At 41.5% G+C, this 24,933-nt stretch overlaps 1 protein-coding gene and 1 long non-coding RNA gene across 11 annotated transcripts in view; one reads left to right on the top strand and one right to left on the bottom strand.

Moving 5' to 3' along the window:
• Positions 1–24,933, bottom strand: part of espn (espin) — a 59,373-nt gene that overhangs the window by 26,649 nt on the left and 7,791 nt on the right. For 6 of the 9 annotated variants that reach the window (XR_012594814.1, XR_012594815.1, XM_074642621.1 and 3 more), the window contains exons 3-8: positions 16,442–16,628; positions 15,351–15,533; positions 13,911–14,042; positions 10,652–10,907; positions 9,913–10,241; positions 3,526–3,687 (exon numbers count right to left, since the gene is read on the bottom strand). Coding sequence is in view for 7 of the 9 variants with exons in the window: in XM_074642621.1 (XP_074498722.1) it covers positions 3,526–3,687; positions 9,913–10,241; positions 10,652–10,907; positions 13,911–14,042; positions 15,351–15,533; positions 16,442–16,628 (1,249 nt within the window). In the remaining 2 variants the exon portion in view is untranslated. The remainder of the gene's footprint in view (positions 1–3,525; positions 3,688–9,912; positions 10,242–10,651; positions 10,908–13,910; positions 14,043–15,350; positions 15,534–16,441; positions 16,629–24,933) is intronic. The other 3 variants (XM_074642627.1, XM_074642620.1, XM_074642628.1) reach the window with 1 other exon arrangement.
• Positions 1–24,933, top strand: part of LOC141772019 (uncharacterized) — a 56,597-nt gene that overhangs the window by 23,909 nt on the left and 7,755 nt on the right. For both annotated transcript variants that reach the window (XR_012594817.1, XR_012594816.1), the window contains exon 4: positions 21,813–21,882. This is a non-coding gene — a long non-coding RNA (uncharacterized LOC141772019). The remainder of the gene's footprint in view (positions 1–21,812; positions 21,883–24,933) is intronic.

Here is a 24,933-nt window from a genome sequence, read left to right as displayed (position 1 = left end):
ACTCCTCCTGCTAAAGAGAATGTGTCCGTGTCGACAGTGACAGATGTACGCCGCCCTGTGAGATGTGTCCTCCCTCTGCTTCCTGCCATCCTTAATCAACTCATAAAGACATAATACCCTGTTGCTAATAACAGAGTTAATATGTCCTAATCTCTAGGGGAAACTGAGGGAAACCGGTGGGAAGAAGCCATCTGTCACTGCAAGTGATAGTGCTTTAACCCCCCCCCCCCAGCACGCACGCGTCTGACACGCTCTGTAAGCGTGCCATAACTCTGCTGGAAGCGAGTTAATGACCCGTGACATTTAACTCGACCCCGCCCCTCCTTAGTTCTTCAGACGCGTGCTCGTCATTGTTGCCCCCCTTCACTTTTCAAACCCCCAGAGAGTCGGGGGGGGGAGGGTGGGAGGGCTGTGTCCAGATGGGTCTTGGCAGCACGTGCCGTTGCTCCCGTTGATTAGCCGGTCCATCTGCTAGGGCGCCTCTGAGACCAGGAGAGGCCCCACTGAGACCTTAATTGGCTCAATGAGGATTGTACTCTGTATAACACCCCCCCACTACTGATACCCATGACATTATAAGAGCTCCTCTCCAGGGACATTGATGAGAGTCTAACAGACTCTATTCATTCAGCTGCCTGTGCAGGTATGTGGCAGCAAACAGGTGCTTTACGACCAGGATTCGGTTTCACTTTGTTTGGCCTTTTGAGCTATTTGAGACTAAAAAATACCCAAAGTAATCAGTAATACATTAGTCAGTAGAAGCCTTATCAAAATGTTTACTTTACAATTCTATAACATTTCCAAATAAAAATGCAGCCCGTTCACACAAAAAGGCGTTTAAATGCCACGATGATGCGCAAGTCGTTTCATGTTTTAGATTTCCGCGTATCTATTGTACGCCATGTATCCTGTACTGACCACAATGTAAACGCATCATTGTATAAATGCTACGGTAAGAGTTAGTGACGTAGTATAAGTAAGGGATAATGTACAGCGAGCCGGTCATAGTTGTGAAAGAATCCCCGACAGGGCGATGCTGCTGTCTCTCATCGCCCTGAAGGGGATACTTTCACAACAAGGCCCCGCTAGCTGTACATTATCCCGCTTATTACACGGCTACTTACTGAAGAATTCAATATTTTGACACATAAACGGTCCGCCAGAGTCCGACATCAGAGCTGCGGTCTGTTATACATAGCAAAGGTCTTTTATAGAGAAATTAGAGACCGCAGAACGCCGTGATTGACCAATCAGAATCAAGTATTCAACACAGCCGTGTAATAAAAAGCGAGAAAGACCACTTATGGTGGGCGGGTCCAACAAACACATGACTTTTAACCAGGAGACCCGTGTTCAAGACCGTTGTTGACCAGTGTTTTGTTTTGTAAGTTACGTTAGTGACGTGTGTCACGTGTTTTTTGTTGAGGTTTGTGACGTGTTTCTGTATGTGTTTTACTTAGTTTACTTACTTATTATTTTATGCCCAACCATGACGTTGTCCCTTACCCTAACTAAGTGGTTATCTTGCCTAAACTAAAACTGCGGATGTTTGCGTGGCGTACAAATGACAGGTCGTGATATTTATAAGCTTTACCCTGAGACCGGCTTGAAAAATGACAAGGTGCATTACATGTTAAATGTTTTTAAATTTGAATCAAAGGAAATATAGTTAATCACAGCATTTGTGTTGATCAGGAAGTCACTGAGAAAATGTGAATGTTTTCCATAAAAACCCTTTTTACATACATTTATGTTGGGCTGCAACTAACGATTACTTTCATTGTCGATTAATCTGACGATCATTTTCTCGATCAGTGTTTCCCAAAGCCCAAGATGACGTCCTCAAATGTCTTGTTTTATCCACAACTCAAAGATATTCAGTTTACTGTCACAGAGGAGGAAAGAAACCAGGAAATATTCACATTTAAGAAGCTGGAATCAGAGAATTTAGACTTCTTTTTTCTTAAAAAAATTACAACAGATTCTTGGCCATATAAATGAAAGTTAAAATCTGAGATTCAGTGGTATTGAGGCCCGGTCGTTGGTCGGGGATTGTCCAGAGTTTGTTCTCTTGTATGTTCTTGGACAGTTTACACAACAGGGTGGAGACTCAAGAGGCGATGGAAATGAGGGAGAAGTTTGCATCAGGCGGTGAACAAAAGGTCAGGAGGACACAAGACTATGTAACATGCTTGGTGGCATAATGCACAGGCAAATAGTGCAGTCATGGTGGTAACCTAATGCCAACAGGCCATCACTCAGCTAAACCTCACCCTGAATAGGACCTTATAAGGAGCTCACACAACCCTGAACAGTAAAACCTGAGCACAGTATATTTACCTTTTACAAACCCTATACCAGGATCCATTAGTGTTGCAGCCATACACTACTATTGTTTTGACATTTTACAGTGCATGCTGAATTACATAACAATACATGTTTAATCGATTAAATAATAATTAAAAAAGTCACTTTATATCTAAAATGAGCCCTGATGAACAAAGCTGCAGCGAATCAAATCAAAAGGACATGAAAATTAAGTTTGTGAGGCGACTTGGATTTTAGAGATTAAAACAGGACTGTTCGTGTCCTGTGTGAAACTAAACATCAGCGTTTACATATTTTAAATAACGTAAGAAACAGTCTTTTTTTAAGCCAACCCACCAAACCTAACCAAGTAGTTTTGTTGCCTAAACGAAGAAGTGTAAATTCTGTTTCAATTTACAACGATAACCACATGTTTAAAAACTGAGACCGTAATCCGGGAGAAAATACATTTCCTTTGAAACGTAATTGAGAAGCAGTTTAGTTGTATGGGAACGTAGTTTTGTAGGAGAGAGGGTTGTATTTTACAGTATCACAAGGGAAAGATATTGAGAGAAAAACTTGTATTCATTCACCAAAATATTAGACAAGGGCAGTATGACGGCGGGATCCCTTAATACAAAGAAAATATTGGGCGTTGAATTATCAGGGGTGGGGGAAAAAATCAATGCAGCATAGTATCGCAATATTGTATTGATACACAGTTGTCAAGTATTGATCTTTTATTCTATAAACTATCAACCTCCCGGCCACTATTCTGTATTTTCAGTCTTAAAGTTAGAGTGAAGATACTGGTTATCATATGAAACTAGAAAACCTAAAGAATCCATTGGTACCATAGCTTTGTCGGGAAGAACGCCAGATAACGCTCCAAAGTTAAGCTAAATTTTGGCGAGGAAAAACTGGCATGGCCATTTTCAAAGGAGTCCCTTGACCTCTGACCTCCAGATATGTGAGTGAATACTCAGAGATGAGATTGAGAGACTGTTGAAAAAAGGTAATAAATTGCAATCTATCTTATTGCAATACTCAGCGTATCACAATAAGATAGTATTGTGACTTAAGTATGGAGATAATATCGTACCGTGGGGCCTCTGGTGATTCCCACCCCTACGTATTATGTATCCATACACTTGATTTAAAGAACCAGATGATGTGTGATGTTGTCAGAACGTTGAACATATTGAAGACCCGGCTCACCTCCTCGTTGGGCGGCATGCTTTTGCTCCCTTGGGGCTCGGCTGCGTCGCTGCCCAGGGCCTTGTAGTAGTCCCCAGTGCTGGGCTGCTTGCTGAAGCTCCTTGACCTCCTGTTTGAATCCACCCGCCGCAGTTTGTCGTGGTTTTCTCCAGGAGTCAGCTGCTTAAGAGATTTAAAAAAAAGAAATGAATAAGAGTGAGAAAAATGAGAAGCTTTAAATAGCTTTGGTTTAACCTGCTCAGCCGCTTCCATCTGTATGTTTTTCACAATGTAGTTTTTAGACAGGAAATAGAAAAGAGAATTATACCTCGCCATTGGAGCACCTTTGAATGATTGTGTGAAATTATTATTTGAGCTGAAATGATTGATTGATTAGTCGATTGAATTAAATTGTCAACTGTTTTGACCAAACAGTCGTCGGTTCCAGATTCTTAAATGTGAGGATTTGCCGAAATTCTTTATCTTATGTGATAGTAAAACTGAATATATTTGGGTTTTGGACTGTTGGTCGGGCAAAACATCACCTGAGAAAACAATAATAATCAAGAAAACAATTTATTTATTTATTAATTTATTTAATTATAGCAAAGGTAGTAAATGTATTTTTGTCGTGCTGAATCAGGGGAGGATATTTAAGAGAAGAGTCTCTGAACTGTTTGACTCTGATGAAGATGCACCCGACGTCCAAACGTTAGTCTTACAATAGAGTTTGCTGCCTCCGTGCGCTCCAGTATACATTGGACCTAATCTCTGAAGTCTTTCTGAAAAAGTGAAATACTTTTCAAAACATGAAGTAGTTACATTTTGTGTAGTAATATACAATTAATTAAGAATTTAAACATGATGAAAAGTATGTTTCTTTAATGATAGTTGACAAAATTATTAGTATTATGTTGCCAGAATAACCGAATGGTTGGTTTTTTAGCAGTACTGAGTAGTGAATGACTAAACCTCTGTCATCTGTGGGCCGACACACTGTTGGACATTACTTACTAGCTTTCGTTGCCAGATTATCTCTCTCGTGTGACCAAAGCAGCCTTATTTTAAAAACATAACAAGGCTTTAGTTCTAGTAAAACATTTGCGTTGTTTCATGTAAAGACTGCAGGGCCTCTGAGCATAAAGAGTTTACATGCGGCTATTTGCACCGATGTAAGAGAGACCCTTGTGTCCACAGAGCGGGGTGAAAGGTCACCCTTTCAGTTCAGCACTCTCACTTTCCGTCTGACATCTATCTCAAGCAACTGGAGGAAAGGCAGGATATCGACCTCCTGTCGATCTGAGAGTTTTCACTATATGCTGCTATTTAGAATATATAGTAGATAAGCAGCTGTAATAACTAACATGACGAATCCAAATCTGTGGATACATTTTCCTTATGCATAAAGTCTTGCATTTTGCAGTTCATGCAATTCATTCTTTTCCTTGGCATTACCTTTTTCCAATTTCCAAAATGGTGTGCAAATGTGAAAAAGGAAACCCCTTTTCACTTTATATTGTCAAAAACTTAACCTTGAAAGCTGTCAAGCATGCCTTAAAGTCATCATCAGCTACATGTTTAGTCACTTTGCTTTTCAAATCCAGGGATCAGCATTAGACGTCATTTACATTTTAATGATTACCGACAACATTACATCTAAAAACTAAAAAAAAAATCAAGGGACAAGCGCCTCAGACGTCAAGCAGATGTCCAATGTTAACGTAAGCGGAAATAATTGACAGCTGACCTCTGACCTCTCCTCCTTTTTGTGGTGTCATGTTCTGAGTTCTTATAAGCCTGTTTAGTGTTGTTGACTCATGTCGGCTGTCAAAGAAATGGTCCCTGAGCACTCATCGGCTGGCAGGGCGAAGTGAGCGCTACAGATGGTTTGATTGTCATCCTCCAGGGAGGTGGGCCAACAAAAGCAAATGTACCAAGCATTTTAGCTATACAACCCCCCTCCCATCCCATCCCTCACATCCCCCACACAGACGTACAAACACCACCTTTCTCCCCATTATACAGATCTGTCTGTCAGCATAAAGTCATTGTGATATATTTGTTTTTACAGTCTAGTGCATCTGTATGCAGTATCAAAGGTTGTTTAGCCTGGTTTGTGGTTTGAAATGGTTCAGCACATCTGCATGTGGTTTAGCAAAAGCCTCAGATAATGGAAGGTCACACACAGGTAGACTGTTAGTTACTTGCACATAAAGGAAAGTAAACAATTACAGCATTAAAAGATGCAACACATAGCAGCTCAAACAGCTCCAGAACCTGGACAATTAGCCAAAATACACAAAGCAATTTTGTAATATCTTTTCTATATCTGCAGCCCAAACTTCTACATGACACACTTGCTCCTCTTAACACCTTACCTTAGCGTTAAAAATCCTCTACCGCCGCTCTCCTCCAGTCCGAACAGAGCCTCATCCACAAAGCCCAGCGGAGCACAGAGAGTAGCTGTCACCAAATCCAGAGTGTCACCTCCTCTCTGCTCAGCTGCTACGCCTGTCACTCTACCTGCCCTCTCACTTTACCCACGGGCCTCATCAATAACCTATCGTGGCCGGCCACAGCGGTGGCAATGATGTCACTGCCAGCCCGCAGACCAAACACTCCCCAACCCTGCCCCAGTGCCTCTTATGCAAAGCACAAAGACCCAGGTGCTGCCCTCACCATGTGCCGACCACACTCGAAGTCTCTCAGGCTTTAGGATTATTCGAATATTGTAGCCTTCAGTGCTCTGAATTAGCAGCAGAAAATATACTAATCGCCGGTGAGATCTCAAAGTCCAAGTTTTCTGTAGTAGGGACTAAAGTAGGTCTAAAGAATTAAAAAACGTAAGAGGCAAAGCAGTCATTTGTTTGTCTGCTTCACATGCAACATTTGACTCGAGTCGAGGCAAATACAGACAAATGAGGTGAGCAAAGCAGCAGCTTCCTTCACTTAAAACCACATTCAACAGGCTGTTTTAGTGGGTCGATCATTATAACATAACTTTTCTACAATCTAAGCTGTAATACTTCGTCTGCATGTTGAGAGATCGGTCTATCTGATCGGTCCATCTGATCGGCTGTGTCCCGGGATGAGGTTACCGTTCCCTGTTACTATGGCGCCCGAGGTAGATTGTTTTTCCCAATGTATAGGTAGACTGATCTTAATTGTGTGTGCATGTGTGCATGTGATCCGGGAACTGGCTTTTGTTCAATTATTAATGAGGGCAAGCCCCGGGCTGGTCACCTGGGTACAGAGAGGAGAGGGGGAGCGGGGATGGCACTAATTATAAACTCCCCTTCATATGGCTAAGGGCGCCAAACACACACACACACACACACACACACACACACACACACACACACACACACACACACACACAGAGCTCACCCTGGAGATGGGACACTGTCGCTACCTGTGGACTTTATAACACCAAACAACAACTGACTTTGCATAGCAGATCTACAGATCTACACACAGCGTCTGTCTGAACAATCAATTTTTCCAGTGAATCAGCTGTTTCTGCAGCTCCCTGACTTCATACTGTACTGCTGCTTTTAGATCAGGGGTCTCCAACCTTTTTTCCTCTGAGAGCTAATTTGACAAAATGAAAGTGGCCGAGAGCTACTCATAGCGCCATCAAGTCATAAGCGCCAATAGCAGACATCATTTCTGTCTTACTTCCATGTTCCTTTAATAACATTGCAGCCACCGCAGTCATCGCCTCCGTTACAATCCCGCCATCGGTGAAAGGGCTTTTTGTGTTTCGTTAGGATGTGCGCCACTTTAAACGAAGCCTCTGCTGCAGCGTTGGCCTTCTTTGTCAGAGACTGTCGTCTTTTAAGCGTTGTTTTCAGCTCCTTTACCTTCTCTGTTCGTAAACTGCTACCAGCCGGAAAGTCCCATGAAAAGTTGCCGTGGACTTTGGTGAAGTGGCGCTCAACGTTACATCTTCTACCAACTGACACGCTCGCAAACCGCAAATGAAACACACACACTTGTCATCACCCATTCCTCAGTGAAATAGTATATTGTTTGCTTTTTCTTGGCCTGGGTATTTTCTGCGGTCATTGTCAGATCTGGTGTACGCCTGCTAGTCTGTTAACATCGCCTGATGTCACCGCGTCGCTGATGTCATGAAATCTGAACGCAGCGCAACTTGTTTAATAGTCGGCGGATTGGCAAATAATCATTTTGTGTCAGAAGGGGGCGCAATGTCTGTGAATTAGGCATTTAAATAGGCATTTAAACTGGTTTACAAAGTGACTTTGTGTTATCAAATTGATGTCCATATTCTTATAACCTTTAGTGAGCCACTGAGACACAGGTAGCGAGCTACTGGTAGCTACTTGTTGGAGACCTCTGTTTTAGATGAAACAACACACCACTGACGAGCTTTTAATGAGGCTGATGTAGAGATGTTACTATAAGCTACGTTGCAAGATAAATGCATTAAATGTTAACGATATTTTGCTTCTGTTGTACTCGGAGAAAATAAATACTAAAACAATAATTATTTGAAAAATTAGCGGCAGTTTGTTTGAAACTAAAACAAACTTTGTTCATACGACTGGACAGAGTCTCACGTCTTGCTGTCATCATACTGGAAGTCATGGCAACAAACAAACAAACAAACAAGACATAAATTCTTGATGAGGTGAAAGTGATCTCTCAGATTGGTCATCTTTGTTGTAATTATAGTGTTGTCTGAACAACCTAGGGGTGTAAGAAAATATCGATACACTTGTGTAGTATCGCAATATTATGTTTTGTGATTCTTGATTCTCAAAAACACTATTATTTTGTAATGAATAGTTCACATACAAAGATTTGTGGCTCAGATTGCACAGAAAGAAGTGCTATGATGTTGGATGTTACAGGGACTGTGATAAATGCAGATCAAACTGTTCTGATTGCATAAAAAAGTAAACTTTACTCAGATGTTATGCATACGGCAGTGTGTTCTTTATACTTAAGACAGTTTTCTTAAAATTAGTGTCACAGTATATCACAATATATTGAATCGTAACCCCTGTATCATGATACGCATCGTAATCGCCAGATTCTTGCCGATGCACAGCCCGAGAACAACCCAGTTACAATTCAACTAGAATAACTTCACTACCAGTTTTAATGTACGTCACAGCAGCACTGAACCACCAGAAGCGGAACTGAAACTTTACTGTTGATGCCACATTTAATTGATGCTCCTTTTAAACACACTTCTGAGTGATCTGCAGCCAGATTAATTACTGGAATTAAGATCGAGCCCATCACAACAACCATTGTATGTCAGGCCTTTCCACGGTAATGAGCATCTCTGTTAGCCTCGTTAGCCATGCTAACACAATAACATCATTGTAGGCACCCGGACAAGGCACACTGTTACACAAGAGCAACAGCCCGACTGATTAGACACAAGGGAGAATGGCATCCAAGTTATCCCAAACACACCCCGGTCCTTCTGCTTCTGTAGGATTGTTCCATATCACTCATCATGTCAGACTCAGCAAAAGCATTTTACCCCAAATTTGGGATATCTCTGCATGTTATGAGAGACAATTACCTCGTATACTGCCATGTGCCGTGCATCATCCCATATAAGAAACACTAGGAATTACTACACTGTCTGTTTGCTTGTCTTTATACTGGATACTACATGAATAGTTTGATGGACAAGCACCGAAAATGATCCGTTAACACATGTAAAGCCGCCCACACATGATCAGCGGTAAAAATGTCAGTTTTCTGGCCATCGTCTTGGGCCTTCCTCGACATCACTTGGTCTTATAGTTCCATGGAGTCTTTCTGGACTATTTCTGATCCTCAATCCACTTGCGGACATTTCAGTTGTCGTATGGATTGACATGCACGTGTGCGCTTTTTCTGTGAGCTGGCAGTTTGTTTGTGTTTTATTTTGTTCAATTCTGTCACTTCTATTTCTCTGCTGGCGGTATCGTGAGGTGGTCGGCTTGTTATTAACACGTTGTGTTTCCGTGTAACGTATCGGCGGTTATGTCTGTATAACGTCTTGCCACACATCCACACACGCATCGCTCTGCTCTCAGAAGGAGGCGTGGTCATGCGTCATCAACCGCGTCATCAGCTACACTGCGCATGTGTTATACCCTGTGGTCTTAATGTTCAGGCTGATCGGAATCCTTAAAAATATTCCTTAATTCGGATCATGATCCGGATCGCCACCAAAATCTAGTGGATTGTATAATATAAATATTTCATTCAAATCCATCGCTAACTTTTGGAGTAATCCTGCTAACAGACAAACAAACAAACCAACGCCGGTGAAACATAACCTCCTTCCACAGCCCTTGGCCTTGGTGGAGGTAATAAATATGTAAAAACTTTGACCTCATTGCCGCTTAAAGGTTCGCTCGCCGCCTCGGGCCTTACCTCCGTCTTGCTGGTGGTGCTCTCCACATGTCGCAAGTTGCTTTTCACCTTCAGGAACTCGGCCGACGTTGGCTCCTGAGGGGCCTCTGGTGCTGGGTAGCCCGGGGCTGGAGGGGGCACCGGGGGAGACTGTGGGGGAGGCGGGGGTGGATAGGCTGGTGGTGGTGGTGGTGGTGGTGGTGTAGGTGGTGGTGGTGGTGGTGTAGGTGGTGGGGGCTTGGAGGTGGCATCAGCAGGTGTCTGATTCTTCTTGGGCATGTCGGAGCCAATGTCTGGATTTAGCATGTCCATATACGCCTGCATGTCTGAAATGGCCGTCTCTGATGCACCTTTGACAGAGAAACAAAACAAAGCATTAAATATTGTAATATTATATATATTTAAATATTATATTTACCATCTGCTTTTCTTAATACACGATTCAAATATGAATGAGAAGCATGAGTTACTCTAATGATGGTCCCCCTCTCCATCCAAAACAAACTATCTGCACACAGACCACTAGGGTGCAGCACCTGTATACCATGCACCTGGGACATAAACCAAGAGGAAGCTGCAGGATGGTTTTACTTCAGTAAATAACAGAGGGGTCCAAACATTGCTCTGATGCTACATGTACAAGAAACAGCAGTCGAGCCCTTATGGCTGAAGACAGCAAAGCTAGTTTCACCTACAGTAACCTTAGAAAACAAGTCTTAAGAGTAAGAAGTTTCATGCTTTTACTACACGCGTTGCCGACCTGTGTGTGCGACCGTGTTCAGCTGAGCGGGCGGTCCTCGTGACGTTGTTAAGCTGCTTCTTTTCTCCCCGGTGCTGGACTGGCTGGAGTTGGCTGAGTCGTAGTTGGACAGGGAGCTGGATGGTGAACTGATATCAAAGTGTGCCGCCTGGCTGACGGGGGGCATGGTGGTGTTTGGGGACGAGAGGCCCGAGTCCGGCTGCTTGTACTCCAGGTCCATCGAGGGGTCCCGAGACAAAACGCGGTGCTCCACACTCTGTCAGAGGATGCAGTTCATGAATACAAGCGTCATTATAACTGCTCATGATGAGGATATGATTTCCACAAAGACAACAAAACCATTAATCTATTAATTAATTCAGTAGAGTAAATTAATTAAAGGAACAGTGTGTAACATTTAGGAGAAATGGATTATAATATTCATAATGGGGCTGTCAATCGAATAAAATATCTAATCGTGATTAATTGCATGATTGTCCATGATTAATCACAAATTAATTGCACATTCTGTTCAAAATGTACCTTTAAAGGGAGATTTGTCAAGTATTTAATATTCTTATCAACATGGGAGTGGACAAATATGCTTTCTTTATGCAAATGTATGTATGTATTTTTTATTGGAAATCAATTTACAACACAAAACAATGACAAATATTGTCCAGAAACCCTCACAGGTACTGCATTTAGCATAAAACAATATGCTCAAATCATAACATGGCAAACTGCAGCCCAACAGGCAACAACAGCTGTCAGACTATGACTTTTTCCTCGCCAAAATTTAGTGTGAACACGTTAATTTTGACAGCCCTAATCCATAACTATGTTCTCATTAGTGTATAATCACCTGAAAATAAGGTTAATTGTGTTTTAGCTTAGAATGAGCCGTTCATATCTACAGAGGGAGCGGGTCTTCTTCATGGAGTTCACCATGTTTCTACAGTAGCTCAGAACGGACAAACCAATCACTGGCTCCAGAGAGATCCTTTCACGTTTTTACGTTACCTGAAGGCCACCGTAGTTCTCCAACACATTTGTGAAACTGCGGTAACGTGAGCCGCAGAGAGACAAACTGTGGTACCGCCAGCCGCCGTCTGACTTTTGTTGCTCCTAAAGTAGTGTTATTATGGTATGGATGGCCTCTGAGCGAGGCGAACGGCGTTACCACAGTTTTACACTCGGTGGCTCACGTTACCTCAGTCTTGGAAAGGGAGGAGTGAGCAGAAGGGAACTAAGTTGGTTGCTATCTGCAACCACACCACTAGAAGCCGCCAAATCCTACACACTGCACCTTTAAGTAATGACTCATTATTAAAACATGTCTGGTTGATTTAATTTAGATGTAAAAAGATACAGTGTCATTACACAAGACAGATACATGAATTATCTATCATCAGTTGTTAAATCCCACTAGCTCTCAGTCCCCTGGTTACATACATGAGGAGAACAGTGTTGAGTTTAATTACTGCTCACTAATGAAACGTCTCACAGCTGATCAAAAGGCCTCTGGGGCCCTCTGCTTTTCCCACAGCGCAGGACTCAGTTGGCTTAATGTCCCTAATGGGAAGAATACAAGAGATGGACGGGGGGGGGGAAATATGTTTCCCACATACCAGAGAGAGTTCAGTGTGGAGGCGTTATTATTCCTCTGGCCACTGGGGATATCAGTGGGTGGAAGCTGTGGAGCTCACTGTACATCAAGTGTTAACAGCTCTGGTAATTAGCAGAGAAACACTGATGTCAGTCAAGAGGCATGTTGGCTCAGCGACAAGTTTTTTTTATATCTGCTGCAATGTGCACAGTCTTGTGCTTTCCAAGGTTGCATTTTTGGCCAGCTAAGTAAGAATTTGAAATATTTATTATTATTATTAGAATATCTAAAATCAATTGCATGACTTATATTACACAGAATCTGGACTACAGTCCTGGGACATGTAGTCACTATCGCAGATAACTCATTATAATTCCATGCAGAGTGGGCAGTTCACATGCCGTACTTCATGTTCTCCGTCTAGAACAAACTGTATGTTTTCTTGTTTTGAGTTTGAGTTCCCATCGGACCAATTAGTGGTTGAAAAGGCAAAAAAACACATCGTTAAGACATATGTCTCCAAGTTGGATGAGAAGCTATAACCAGCAGTGTCTGAGAGATTGAGTAATAATTCAACAAACACTGAAGAACCTATAAAGTCGTCGTTCCAAACCGTCTTTGCTCGTGTGCCCTTAAAATGAGGCACTCATAACCCCGTTGTCACAGGTCATACCCCAGTGTGGACGTAAATTACAAACTATCTGCACACAGATGAGATAATTATGAACAGTTCACACAAAGAGTGATTTTTCCTTCTTGGATAGTTTCATCTGGATATTTTTACAGACTTAACAAAGATGAAAACATCCAGATTTCACAAAAACGGTGGAAAAAAACAAATATATTATGTATTGTTTTCTTTCTTATCTCTTTAATCATCATGTGACAGGACGGGATATAGGATTTTATTGCGGATTGGGATAAAAAATAAGTTGATCTTGGTGAATTTCCATTATTGGGATAATCGTGAATATTATCACGAGCGACTTGAAAAAGCTGTCTAACTCGCTATCATACAGAAGGGAAAAATTGAGCCTGATTTAAAAAATACAGGAATTATCATATAAGAAAGAACAGACTCGTGCAATGTTAGTATTCTTTTAAATTGATTTATGCTTTATTTATGCAGTGGGGCTTATGATTTATGATTACCTTATTTAAGATATTATTATTCACTAAAAAGGATGTTCACAAAACAACATGTGTCCTCTCTGTGATGCAGTAAACTAACTAAATGTAAGGTAAAGTGATTCCAGTATATGTTTTAGAGACATTTTAACAGCTTTAAAATTAATTTTGATGATTAATTTTTTCACGGGATAAAATCATGAATCAGCATTATTTTGGCCAGGATGATCGTCACATCCCATGCTTACTTGTAACCACCTCATATTTGTCCTGGACAATCATTTGGGTTCCAAGCCCCCAGGTTGGGAACCCCTGACCTCATGGGTTGCAGTTGGTTTTAAAGTGCAAGTAGCACTTAATTCAATTAAGTTATAGGAAAATCCAATCAGTGGAGTGCAGTAAACTACACCTACTAAACCTCAAAGTTTGTGTAAATTAAAATACTTTGATCCTCACCGATAGATTCCCTCTAGGTCTGGCCCCTGTCCACAGGGAGGTTAGAGTCAGTCAGGATGCACAGACAGACAGCTGTGTGTCTCTTACCATGTTCTCCACGGTGTGCAGATACTTGGCACACTGGGAGTGGCCGTTGTATTCAGCCAGGTCTGCTGATGTGAAGCCGTCCTGGTCCCTGATGCCCAGGTCCACCCCGTTGACCACCAGGATCTGACAGCACTGCAGAGTGACATGAGAGAGACAAGTACGAATAAGATGGAGAAAATTAGTGTCGGTTAAAGTGACACAAACCTGCAGATGATTAGTTCTACGGAAACGGTGTAAAAAGTATTTACTGATGATTACAGGACTGTGGACCAGAGTGCTGACAGAAATTCTAGTTTTTGGCTAATTTACACAATACAGCAGGAAAAAACAATTAGTACAGTAACAAAGAAATAAATACTGTACTTTATAAAACATGCTTTAATTTGTTATATTATATTTACACTAAATATACTATGATTCAAAATCTAAGAGGTTATAAGACCCTCAATAGGAGGATACAAAATATGACCTTCACTGACCTTCTAATTCAGACACATAGGAAATTAAATATCCTTAAATATCCTGGTAAACTTTAACAGTTTAGAGCATCTGTTTATAAACCGTCCTGTCCAGAGCCAGATGGAAGCCGGACTAAGCTGCTTGTTCTCGGACTGAGAATGCTTTGTGTTGCCATATTCACTTGTGTTTCAGTAGCTTCTTAAAGATGTTCTCTCCTCTCCGGTCCAACACTTGAACCAGCACCCTGTAAGTCAGGGTGGGTGTCAGTTTCCTTTGAGTTCTCTTTCTAACCCTTCTTATGTCGTGTTAATATCAGACAAAACATCCAGTTGTCTAAAGCTTCGTGCTGAAGCAGCTGACCGACCAGAACAGGATACAACAAAACGTTCCAGTCAAAGTAGAAGGTCGGAGTGGTGGTAAAACCATAAGCTAGAGGCCCTTCATTCAAAGCGGATGGTTACGTGTGGAACTCAGTGTAGATATGTGAGCACCAGTTATCATAATGCTCTCATATCATTTATATGAATATTGTTTACATAAAAGTGTATTTATTTAGACTACATCATCTCTGCTATCGCTCCTGTTGCCATAACTATTAAAACGGATTCTGCATAAAGTCGCTCCACCCGTCTTATTAAAATTGTACACAGCACTAGAGCTGCAACGATTAATCGATTAGTTGACAACGTTTAAATTAATCACCAACTATTTTGATAATCGATTAAACGGTTTGTAAAAAAAGCTTCTGAAATGTGAATATTTTCTGGTTTCTTTACCCCTCTATGACCGTAAACTGATTATTTTTGAATTGTGGACAAAACAAGACATTTGACTTTGGGAAACACTGATCGACATTTTACAGACCAGACGACTAATTGATTAATCAAGAAAATAATCTACAGATTAATCGACAATGAAAATAATCGTTAGTTGCAGCCCTACTGAGCACAATAAAAAAACACCAACATCACAAACACACACCTCCAGTTCGCCGTTCTCTGCAGCGTCGTGAAGCGGGGTTCCTCCCCAGTTGTCGGTGACGATCTCTCCGCCGTGCAGCAGCAGCCAGCTGAGCACCTTTGAGTGGCCACGACTGGCTGCAAAGTGCATGGCCGTGGCCCCGTCACTGTCCCGGCCTGTCAGGCTGATCTCTGTGAAACTCATCTACAGGAGGGAGGATAACAAGTTAAAGTCATCTTCTAAAACATTATTGTTGAATTAATGAAAGCTGAAAACTTTGCCTTTACATTCCCATAGTAAAAACCAGGTCAAGATGCAACAAAGTTCTTCTGGTGTGAACAAATAGTAATTTTAGATATGAAATGCTAACACGCTCTCATCGCCAACTCGTCACATACTGGCGCTTTGTCAAACCCTTCGCCGTCACTTTTCAGTCGCATATAGACATGTGCTTAATGTTGTGAATTAAACAAAAACACTTGCTTAGGATTAGGCAACAAAACCACTTAGTTAGGTTTAGGAAGAGACAAAACGGTTGACTTTAAAATGACTATGTTTGTTCAGTGAAAATGTGACTGGACGCTGTGAACACAACACACGAACGATCAGCTGATTGTAACATGAAAGTGAAACGTAACGCACGGGACACAAACGGCGGTCTCCTGGATGAAAGCCCTGTGTTATTGGACCTATCCACCACCCCTCCCGCCCGCCCCATGTGTCTCTTTCATTCTTTAAACTACGTCACCACACTCCCGGCTCACTTTCCCTGTGCATCTTCTGTTGATGTGGATGGGTTTACATTGTAGTTAATGGCATACCGACGCTAAAGGGTGCCTTGTGCGTTGCTATCGAACGCAGACAGCTGTGACAAAGCGTTGGTATTTGATGCCCTGTACATGAGAACGGTCTGGAAATGCGTAGTAGACTTGGAGAGCTCAGAGTATAGATAAAAAATATTTAAACAAATTAATCATCCGACATTCATTTTGCCTGATCTGTGAGTTCGTTATTGACATCTTTTTTTAAATAGAATGAAAATATAACCGCATTAAGTACGGGGACGTGGGTACAAGATTTACAATCTATAGTGTCCTGACATCCCAACATACCAGCCAGACGATGACAGTGTTGTGGCCCATTTGGGCAGCAGCATGCAGAGGAGTCATCCCGTCATTGGCTCTGATGCTCGGATCCGCCCCGCAATCCTTGACCAGGTATTGGACGACCTCCAGATGACCCTCCTGGCAGGCCAGGTAGAGCGGCGTGGCACCATTCTTAGTTTGGGAGTTGACAACGCTGTGTAGGGAAAATAAACAGTAAAGTAAGTAAATAAAGAGACACATGTATGTCACGGCTACGTTCTTCCTTCATCACTGAAACCTAAATGCATGTTTGCATCCAAAAAAACAAATAGATACTTACAATTGTGGATTTAAAATGCAACTCACTGGAATTTCAGTTGTGTGATTCAGCTTTATTGTGTCGTGGTACAAACGTTACTGACTGGATGAAGGTTTTACGAAATTCATGTCCAAAATACTTTTTTGAGGCACAGAGGCTTTTAACACAGAAGCAAATGAAGAGCTGAAAACCTGTAATTAATGTAATTTGTACATGCAGTATATATAAGTAGAATGGATGGATGGATGGATTATTTGCAGCAATCTTCTATTCAGCTCAAATCAACTAACGAGAGTTTGGGTTTCAAATGACAGTGCAACATTTGAATTAAATGCAAAACCACAGAGCCTGTGAAAAAACAAAACCCCATGTTGTCTGTTGTTGTGCTCAGAAACGGTCACATTCACTAATTTATGTAACGTAATCTATAAGTACAGTTTGTGTATGCTGTTAAAATTGTCCGTTTAATTCCTTAAATCCTTAATTCAATCCAAAACTCAAAAGATTTTGTGTTTCACCAGACTTCAGACTCTGCCATCAGTGGATGAATGTTCACACTTGGGGGCAAGTCATAGTCAAGTCAGCACACTGACACACTGACAGCTGTTGTTGTCTGTTGGGCTGCAGTTTGCCATGTTATGATTTGAGCATGTTGTTTTATGCTAAATGCAGTACCTGTGAGGGTTTCTGGACAATATCTGTCATTGTTTTGTGTTGTTAATTGATTTCCATTAAAAATACATATATTCATTTTCATAAAGCAGCACATTTGTCCTTTCCCATGTTGATAAGAGTATTAAATACTCGACAAATCTCCCTTTAAGGTACATTTTGAACAGATAAAAGATGTGTGATTAATTGCGATTAACTATTTTAATAAAAAAAAAATGTATTTACGGCTCTAGAAAAAACACATAATAGTGTAAAAGTGGAAGTTTGAGGTTCCGGGAAACGTAGTACCAAGTTAGCAAGAGATGAGATTTGCGGTGGCCCACCGTCGGCCCGTAACCGGATCGCTCAGAATGCAATCGAAACATGAGGATTTAATAATAAAGGAGATTTAGGAAAGTAAAATGTATTTCATGGAGCATTCTTGTAGCTTTTACTTTTCGTTTTTTTCCCCTAAAGTCTCAGTTTGTTGTTGGAGCAGCTGATAGCAGCACAGCCCAGAAAATAAGTCTGCTTTCTTTTAAAAATGGACCTAAATTTCATTGAAAAGTTCAAGTTAAAATACTACAACCTTTATTTTAATTAGATTTTAATATTTTCAACCAGTTCTACATGATCTGCTGAGAATATTTCTTGCCTTTACATACATTACAGTGCTGGATGCAGGTTTTCTGGTGAGGTGCCACTGCAGTGCGGTTTGTCTACTTCCTCTTACAACTCGGATCAACTCATTTACATCCACTCATAATTATCCCATACACAAATTGTGTGCTCTTCAGACACAATCGAATCCTTGTTTATACTGTTTCTGTTGTATAATGACAGAAACACGTTTATCCTGAGTGGTTGGATGTGTAATTGTAGTCTGGTAACAGGTAGCTGACAGGAAAACATGTCAACACACGGCTATTTTGAGAGCAGACAGCTCAGTGACAGTGACGTGACGCTGAGCCAAATCCCGCTCCCGTATTTCCAAAGACCCTTAGCCCCGCCTCCCACGCAACAGCCCATCCAATGCCCGCGTCCCAGATCTTCTCAGTCACAGTGGGAGGTCAGGGAGTGAATGGGTGCTTCCCCACTAAATCCCATAAGGTTGTGCTTTATTTGGACACTGACAAATGAGCGATGAGTCTCCTAAGAGGATTATCACTCCACTGGCTTTGCCCCACTTGCCTTGTGCTTAAGGGACAGTGTGTAACAAACAAATGGAGTATAATATTATAATATTAATATTTCTTTAGTGTATAATCAGATGAAAATAAGAATCGTTGTGTTTTTGATACCTTAGAATGAGCCGTTTACATCTCCATATGGAGCGGGTTCGTCTTCACAGAGCTGACTGCCATGTTTCTGTTGGAGTCGATAACGTTATTCGCTCCGGAGTTAACCCCCGTCATTACACGGCTTTGTTGAATACTCGATTCTGATTGGTCAATTACGTCATTCTACAGTCTGTTATTTCTTTATAGCAGACGCTGCTGTGACTAACAGACCATCGCTGTGGACACAGTTCTGATCTCGGACTCTGGAGGACTATTTTTGTGTTAAATTGATAATTTCTTAAGTAAGTAGCCGTGTAATAAGCGGGATGGGTACTGCGTTGCCCTGTCCGAGTTTATTTCACAACAATGACCGGCTCGCTGTCCATTATCCCTTACTTACTCCACTTAGCTGCCGGGAAACAAAACACAGGAAACCTCCGTTGGTCTGGAGGAGCTGCAGCGTTTATTTCTGCACAAACTACAACTTCCACTGCACATTCACTTGATACTCTCAAAGCTAAACTAACGCTGTCTTCTGCGCCACTAGCTCACGTGTTCGCTCACAACATCACACACACTCGCCGCCACTCTCTCTCTCTTGCTTCATCACTCACTTCACCACTCTACACACTGGCTCTGCTATTCTCCAGATGACTTACGCTCTACTTACAACAGCTCTAGATAGTCAGTCGTGTTTTCACGTCGGCTGGCGTAGTTCTTCTACACGCTTGGCATACGGGAGAGGTTGCAATCTGTAACCTCACCACTAGATGCCGCCAGATGTTACACACTGCACCTTTAAAGCCACTCCCCCCACGTGACCACTCTGCACTGGCTTTGCCCTTGTTTTTCTATGGGGAAATCGCCACCCTTGGCGTGGCGCATCTCTCGAAATTGCTGCGCTCGCAGTCAAAATGATTTCAAATTTGACTTAATTTGCCGTTGTCCTTTCAAAGTGCAACTAGTGAGATAACAGCTGTTTGTGACGTAGCCACTTTTTAATGACGTATTCCTGCACTTTGCCTCTGCAAGTGTCTGCACTGTGCTCTGCGCCCTACCTCCCGGTGAGCGGAGAGCAAAGGGTTGCTAGTGGCCGAGACCGACTGAGTAGGTGAAGAGGAGGTGAAGGAAATGAGAGGCAGGACTTAAGTGGACAGATGGATCCTGTAAACACAAAACATGACCCTGCCAAACTTTCCCTCGAAAGGATGTGGCTCAAGGCCAAAACTCTGACGAGTAAAGACACCTTGCATCACAATAACATGGATGACAACGTGCTGTGGTCCAAATGTTAACACGCAAGGTTGTTATTAGGATCAGTCAGGTCCTATTTTGAGCCAGAAAAGAGAAGCATCTTCTGTGGAAATTGTAGGTATACCAAATGAATTTAGACAGATGTGCGGCTATGTTTGAGGCACAGGCTTGTCTTTCAGGAAAAATGTTAGGATAAACAATGGAAGTCTTGGTGATGGAGGGAAAAGTTCCAAGTAATAAGAATGGGAATTCATCTAGGGTTCTGTCATCAGGAAGTGGGCAGACAGGTAAATTATTGATAAGTGTAACCAAAGTGGGCTGAAGTTCACCTGCTCACTGGGGTCTGTACGGGAGAGAAGCTTACATTTGTCATAACCACAAACTTTGAGAGAGTGATAAAGTTGAGTGTATTCGAGGTTACGTTTCTAACAAAGCACGCGCCGCTGCCTTTGTCACAACTCTCCAACGTGAAGAGGCTTGAACACGCCACTACAGAAGTGCTTTTGGAGAACAGGTGTAGATTTCAGAGAGCTAAGAAAGAGGTTAGCCTTGTGTGACGACAGAGCTAGCAAGTGGCACAAGGGAAGGAGAAAAAACACACTTTAACGTAGCAGACATTTGATATATTTCCAGTTCAGCTCCGATGAGTAATTTACTCCGGTAATTGTCAGTACACTGTCCCCCCCCCCCCTTCCCCTCCCTTCCCCCGCATGTACTCGGTAACAAAGACCAAGGTTATCTTCATTACTAGCAGCGTAATTGATGTCACACTAATAGTCCTCTTCCCTTATAGCTGTTAGCGTCTCAGTGTCTTTTCAGTCTCAATAATGAGGCATGTTGTGGGAGAAATTATCTACTTTATTTAGCTATGTGATCGAAGTTTATTGTGTATGAAATTTTGAAAGATTTGACATATTCCATCGAGGAAATTTACAGATTACATAATACGCAGCTCTTATCTTCTTTTAGAGGCTACAACTGTTAATACAACCTGATATTAAAGTGTATAATAGACCCACCTGTCCACCAGAGGATAGCGTGTCAGCGTGTCTCATCGTAGCATATTTACATGGATGCATTTGCATTGCAGTCAGTACAGACTACATGTCGTACAAATGACACGCCAAAAGCAAGAAAGCCGTTCGCATTGCACGCTAAATGCCTTGTTCATTATCGTGTCATTCATACACATAGCAGAGCCCAAAAAGACAACAAAATTAAGACAACAGACATGTAGGGACACACAGGGACATTTGATGTGGTCCTACACGAGTAGAACTCTTCAGGGGTTTAGGGTATATTTCCCACTGATGCTACACATAATCAAAACTAGATCAAATAGTCTTGTGTTCAGCTCAATACCCATGTACGGCAGATTGCCAGTTTGCCAGTGCATGCAATCCTTGCACATCTAAGGTTTTACAACTGTTTCACAACTGTTGGCCCTCTGCCCAAAAGCATCTGAAAATGGTTTAAACCTCTTGTTGTAAAAGAGAACAGAAAGGGTTTTTTATCCAACTTGCACCAAGAAGTTAAGAAGATTAGTGCTGAAGAAAAAAAGTTCAGCATAAACACTACTCGCCTATTTACCCCTTACTCTCCACGTCTAAACTTAATGCTGAACACCACCTGACCTAAGAACTAACAACTCATAGCTGGAAAGAGTTCATTGAACCTCTTTGTGAGCTGCTACATGGATACACAATAAGCATCAGGCTGACTTTAGAGACTTACATACAACATTTCTTCTAACCTTACAAACACAAATGACCTTCACAAAAGAAGCAGAGAGAGTAGTCCTAGAAAAAAGTCTTAGAAATACTCTTTTTACCCTCTTAATCACTTTATTTTGTCATCTTTATTAATATTCATTCTGTCTTTTCTTGCATTTAAGCTTTGCCCTGCTGCTACATCAGATACTTGGATACAGGATGAACTGCCTCAGTTTGGAGCAAGAAGTTGAGGTGAGCAAATTAATGCTATAAATTAATTTAATGCTGGACTGTATGATCCAATTGAGCTATACAGTACATATTTATAGTACAGTACATATACATAGTACATATTCCTGTTTCAGCAACTGTTCTGTAAACAACTAAAATTTAGATAACTTTATAGAATATCCTAATAATGCAGAGGTCTACCCTTCTCAACACCATGTTGGAATTATGGCTTGGCCAAAGATCTTAATCTACACTAATTGATTGCATAACCTGCCTGCAGCCTCTCTCTCTTTCTTTCGCTCTTTCTCTCTCTCTCTCTCTCTCTCTCTCTCTCTCTCTCTCTCTCTCTCTCATTCATTCACTCTTTTGTGTACCGAGGCTATCAGCAGAGGCACAGCACATAAGCCATGTTGGTTTTGTTTCTCTGGGATGGACGGGCGAACGAGCTACCAATTCAGACGTAGCTTTAGAAAGCGAACAAACACTAAAATATCAGGAAACAAAGCCACATCTGTGCTGTGCCAGTTGTAACACAAAAAGACTGTGATTGCTTAATGAGTACAACAATGCAGACAGCTGAATACTGCAGACACATATATATATATATAAGACCTGAGTGCTTGTCTATACTTCACAGGGAACTTCTGACCCGTGCACACTATTCCAAAAATAACTCATTTGTTGTGTGTCACTTGCAAAACTTTTATCCAAAAATAATACCTATACAATAAACAAAAACACCTGCAACCATCTCCATGTGTACCGCAAGTACGGTTAAACCAGCACTGGCCTTTCATCACGTTTTGTCATACAAAAAGATGTATGAATGCCACGATAACGCGCAAGGCATTTAGCGTGCGATACAAACGCCTTTCTTGCTTTTACCGTGTCATTTGTACGACATGTAGTCTGTACTGACGGCAGTGTAAACGCATCCACGTAAATATGCTACGCTCAGAGCTAGTGACGTAGAATAGAGACTTAAGGTGAATGGGTCCAACAAACACAGGACTTTTAACCAGGAGACCGGTGTTTAGTTTTGTAAGTTACGTTAGTGGCATTTTCATTCTTATGCTTTACGTTGTTTCTGTACTTATTCTACTTAGTTCACGTACTTATTTTAAGCCCAACCACGATGATTTTCCTAAACCTAACTAAGTGGTTTTGTTGCCTAAACCTAACTGCGGACGATACCGTAGTTTTGTTGCATGGCGTACAAATGACACACGAAAATGCTTCCTCATGACACGCAGAATGTCCACGTAATGTCTTGCTGTATACACCTTCCTGTGAGACAGAGATGTTTGTTCATATATTGTTTTTACCCAACCAATGTATAGATGTGGTAGTCGTAGTTTTACTTCAGAGGTTATAGTGGTTGTAGTTGCTCTAAATGCTGTGCCAAGAATAAATATCAGGAGGAAACTCTTGTAGATCTTTGCATTCTATGTTATAAAAAGGTCAGATTGGATAAAGATATACTGTAGATGTCAAATATGAATATATTAGTATCAAGCCTTAATCCTCAAACCAGCCCACCAGCCTTCAAAAGTCTATATTAGTCAAAGTCGAGGTATATAAATAGATGGTATAGCTATGAGGCTGAAATAGGAATAGAATTTAAAACCATTGGTTTAGTGTAATGCTGCAAAAGCCTTCAGTTTGTTTACTGTTTTTACTACCTGTTAGTGTGTGTACTATTACTACTATTACCTCTGTGTGCAGCAGCACTGTCATCATGTTGTACCATCAACAGGCTGCCACAGTTACTAAAGTGATGATGTAACAGAGGGGGTCATGTTGTCCTTGTGATTTTTCAAGCGGAACGAACCATCAAATTACCTCCTAAAACTCTGAACGCTGATATAAATTAGCAGCGAGTGATAAACCCTGACACGAGAATGCTATCTCTCTCCTGCAAAGTTCAATTGTGAACAATGCCTGAGGCTAGAAAGCAGCCCCGTCTATTCAAACGGATTTGTTTTCCTCATTATCTTATCGCCGGTTGGTGCTACCATGCGTCGCCGTGGAGATGGTGGTAAACAGTAGCAGCGTGAGTGGTGGTGGAGAAGAGTGAATGGGGCCCAGCCATCAGGGAGCTACCATGTCCCTGAGGCTCATTAAATTTTCAGCAGCTACGCACCTGTCTGGGGTGCAACCGCACAATATTGGAGGTGCAGAGCACGAGGTTAGTGCCGCCTGGACGAGCTGCTCGTCCTGTTCAGGTCATCATGGTCGAAGCAATTCAACAACACAAGGCTGCTTAGCTTAAAGTCATAAGTCATTTTATGGCAGCAGTTAAGGGTTATTGTTGATGGCTGGAGTCGACACAAGCAGAGAGAACATCCATTATCTCCATATTTTCCTTTTTTATTGTTTTATAACCAGACAGGTGTTGCTATCAATAATGATAAACTGAAAAACAAACCAAACAAGGCCAACAGCCTCGCCTACTTAATGTTACCCAGAGGGACCTGTCCGTGTACTGAGCTCCCTTTAATATCACAAATAATAGGAACGACTAACTTTTAAAAGCATTAATTGTTTACCACTCTCTCTCTTTAGGTAGGAATCACGTCACTGGACTCACCCGTTTGTTCCCTGTATGTGTCAGTTGAATGCATATGTTACGTGCTGCAATGCGGTCGTATAAAGATATCAAATAGGGCTGGGCGATATGACCAAAATCTTCTATCCCAATACAGGTAATTTCATATCTCGATAACGATATATATCACGATACGGCATGTTTTCTGGTAATTCAGTAAATAAATAGTCTATATGAAATAACCTCATGGTAAAGCCTGTTTTTGTTTACTCCTGTGTGAATTAAATACTTCAAAATGAAAAGTATTTTCTAATTTTAAGAACTTGAGTGCAAAATGAACAGAACAGTTTTAAGTGAAATTTGTATATAGAAAACAATACAGAAAAATAAAAACAATAAACATTTTAATATTGTTTTGACGATATATATATCATCATACTTCCCAGCCCTGATATCAAACTGACATAATCAGACAATTACTAGAAAGATCAACACGGATCTGTTTCTTTAGAGGAAGACCAGCT

Source organism: Sebastes fasciatus, chromosome 8, assembly GCF_043250625.1.
Source record: "Sebastes fasciatus isolate fSebFas1 chromosome 8, fSebFas1.pri, whole genome shotgun sequence".
Taxonomy (NCBI): Eukaryota; Metazoa; Chordata; class Actinopteri; order Perciformes; family Sebastidae; genus Sebastes; species Sebastes fasciatus.
This window is presented reverse-complemented; position numbering and strand designations above follow the sequence as displayed.